A 3,537-nucleotide genomic window follows, 5' to 3' on the forward strand; every position below is an offset into this window, starting at 1 on the left:
TTAACAAGAGAATGTGTGTGCATAGCTAGGAACATGTGTGCACAACTTGGAACATGTGTGTGCAACTTAAGTAGGCACACATGCATGCACAACTTGGAACATGTGTGCACAACTTAAGCAGGGACTTGGAACATGTGTGCACAACTTAAGTAGGCACCTTTTTGAGATTTGCATACATTCAGACATGGTGATTTATGTGTCGGCCAGGGGTGTGTGCTTGAGCTTTTTATTCAAAAAGACCTTGAGTAAATATGTAGGTGTAGTGTTGGGATGTGCCTGCGGGAGTGCATTTAATTAGTGGTCTTCTGATCATTAGCAAATTTCGGGCGATGGGCTATACCATGGATGAGGTTTTCACCCACCATAACCCCCCCATCCTCAGATGTACCTAGAAAGCTAATTATTGGAGAACCACTTACGTGATTAATATCTGCTTGCATGGGGACTCTCCTTCATAGTTCTCTCATCAGGCTATGGGGTATTCCATCACCTGTATAGAGGTGAGAAGAAAGGTGCGTACACAAGAGGTGGATAGAGAGAAGAAGCTCTTGCAAGAGAGGTCCTACACAACCAAACCTATCTAAGGAAGCATCCATTAAGCAAAGCAAGATTCTATAGGGCACAAGCAAGATGGCAGGGAGAAGAGGGAAAGCTCACAAGTATTCTATTATAAGAGAATGAATGTGCATTGCTGTATGCCAAAAATGGCCTTTATATAAATGACTAGGAACTTTCACACTAGGCGGGACAAAACCTAAAAAAATGTCCATTAGCACTAGTTTTAGTCTCTTAAGCAAATATGTACATGACGTATGTAACTTTCCTATTTAGTATTAAGCTTAAGATAAGAGGGTGCGTCATAAATTCAATTGTCATCCTACAAGGAATGGGGTAAAACACGTACTTGTAATAAGACATTTGAAGGTAAAACACGCTATAGGTCAAGGGTAAAGGAAACATGGTACAATAATAGTACGCGTTTTTACATTGCACATAAGGTACTACATGGCACAAATGGTGTAGCATTTATTTAATGTTTCACAAGTGAGGATGGGGTGAGGGTTGGCAGCCATGATCAGCGCAGCATGGTCGTTGTTAACACAGAAAATTTTGCAAACGTTCTCATATTTTTCGATATGCACTCTTTTCTTTTCTCAATTTTGGGGAAAAAAAACCGCTAAATCAAAGGTTTCCAGATCAATTAGAGAGCTCAAGAATACGCGATAATTTTCAAATTTTGCGGTTGTAATTAGTCTTGTGCGACTTGTGATCAAAAACAGTTACGGTGTACAACGGCAGCCTTAAAAATTCGATACGACAGGTTTTATCGTCATGACACTCCAGTCTCGTTAGTGAAACCATAGGCTCTATAGAAAACTCGAAAAGAGGATTAATTTTGACGTTGCTACATGGACAAGCAGTTAATACAACTGAAGATCCGGGGGACCTGTTATTATCTGTTATTATACGACTGGCACCGACGGTTAAAAAACGCTTCACATAAAATGATGCCCTTCTTTCTCGGGCTTGTTTTGGAGAGCAGCCTCTATCTTCTCAATCACCGCAGGTGTCAACAAGGGCAGTACCTCCAGGGCCTTCAAATTCTCAACAAGCTGACCGGCCACAAGAAGCGGAACTACCAACTCATCAAAGCTTCTCCTCGTATAATAGACCTTACTTTAATCAAGAATTAGTAGAAGATTTTTACCTGGTGCTCCTTCGTTGCCCCCGTGATTACGGTGCTGACATTGGGATTGGACACACACCATGCCAAAGCTAGTTGCGCGAGAGGCACATTTAACTCTTGGGCAATGGGCTTCAACGCCTCTGCTTTGCTCAGATTGTCTTCGGTTAACTTGACGCTAGCCAGGCTCTGCGCATTCAGCCAGGAGAAGGATTGCAGACATTAATTAAGTCGCAAACCACAGAAAAGAGATCAGCAGGCCTCTGCAGTTCTGTAGTCGGAGGATTGCTTGCTATTGTCAGTTAATTTTCCTTTCAAAAACGACGACTAATATAATAGCTGTACCTTGTATCTATCCATGGCAAGACGAGCGCCTTGGGGGGGGGCGCTGTCTTTGAGGTACTTTCCAGTGAGTACACCAGAAACCAAGGGGCTCCATGTTGTCAAGCCAAGTCCGTATTTCTTGTAGAGTGGGGCATATTCTACTTCCACCTGAATTAAAGCACATGATGATAGATCCAACAGGTATAATTAACTTCTACTAGAGTGAAGGACAGCTTAGTAAATAAGAATTAAACTGCAACTTAAAAGGCAAGGTTGAAATTGGAGAGGAGATGGATGTAGAGTTGAGTTTACCCTGTGTCTGGCAAGGAGGTTATATTGGGGTTGTTCAACCGAGGGGCCAATGAGGCCCAAACGGTTGGAGATTTCAATGGCTTCACTGATCTCTTGGGCATCCCACTCACTCGTGCCCCAGTAGAAGGCCCAGCCCTGGTCGATCACGTAGTTCATGGCCCTCACGGTCTCTTCTATGGGGGTGTTGGGGTCCGGCCTATGGCAGAACAACACGTCCACGTACTCCAGCTGGAGGCGTCGTAGGCAGCCGCGTGTGCCTTCGATGATGTGCTTGCGGGAGAGGCCGACGTCGTTGGGGCCCATGCCGCCCCAGAAGAGCTTGGTGGAGATGACGACGTCGGAGCGCTTCCAGCCCAGCTCCTTGATGGCCTGCCCCATCAGTTCCTCCGCCTTGCCAAATGCGTACACCTCCGCATTGTCGAAGAAGTTGACGCCATACTCTCTGCACTTGGCCATCAGCGCCTTCGCACCCTCCAAATCCACTTGCTGCCCGAAGCTCACCCACGCCCCGTACGACAGCACGCTCACTTTCAGACCCGTCCGCCCGAGGTGCCTATACTGCATCTTGCTGCTACTCGCCATCTCTCTCTCTCTCTCTCTCTCTCTCTCTCTCTCAGTTAGTTCGTTCGCTGCTGCTCGCGCTGCTAGTTCGTCCGTCTCTTGTTATAACCAGGCGTCACCTGGCCACGTGGCTCCCCCCACGCATTTCGTGCCCCCCAGTACTTTTTGCGTTGCAGTAATTGCCTCTTCTGCCCAAGTTTTAGAAATTTCTGCGGTTCCTACGTTGCCTGATGTCATGCTCGTCTTCACCCCGGCTCGAAAAACAAAAACAAAAACAAAAACCAACATTTGCCTTGCCATCAGTATTTTCAAAATTTTACATCATATATATATATATATACTTATTATAAATCTACTATAAAAAATAAATAACTATGTTTATATGTATATTTATGTGTGTATATATACATATACACATAAATATAAATTTATAAATTTATATTTATGATATATTTATTTATTTATAATTAAATATTAAATATTTATATTAATTATATATTTATGAAAATATGTGTATATATTTGTTATATAACAAATAGATGTTTATTATGTCATAGTATGTATGTATGTCAAACCCATATGCATGCCTAGCCTTCTACGATGAACCTGAAGGTTTCTTTTTCTCTTGTGGTACATCAACGTATTTGAAAATATTG

General features: G+C 43.2%; 1 protein-coding gene across 1 annotated transcript; it reads right to left on the bottom strand.

Annotated features, from left to right (window-relative positions):
- Window positions 1–1,368: 1,368 nt before the first annotated feature.
- On the bottom strand, window positions 1,369–2,952 carry LOC147629656 (putative voltage-gated potassium channel subunit beta). The gene is made up of 4 exons (XM_086811157.1): window positions 2,321–2,952; window positions 2,030–2,176; window positions 1,709–1,873; window positions 1,369–1,613 (listed from the first exon to the last, which is right to left on the bottom strand). The coding sequence occupies exons 1-4, from the start codon at window positions 2,900–2,902 to the stop codon at window positions 1,497–1,499; spliced, it is 1,011 nt and encodes a 336-aa protein (XP_086667283.1). The 5' UTR covers window positions 2,903–2,952; the 3' UTR covers window positions 1,369–1,496.
- Window positions 2,953–3,537: the final 585 nt, after the last annotated feature.

Source organism: Cibotium barometz, chromosome 17, assembly GCF_041138505.1.
Source record: "Cibotium barometz isolate CiBa-2024 chromosome 17, ASM4113850v1, whole genome shotgun sequence".
NCBI lineage: Eukaryota > Viridiplantae > Streptophyta > Polypodiopsida > Cyatheales > Cibotiaceae > Cibotium > Cibotium barometz.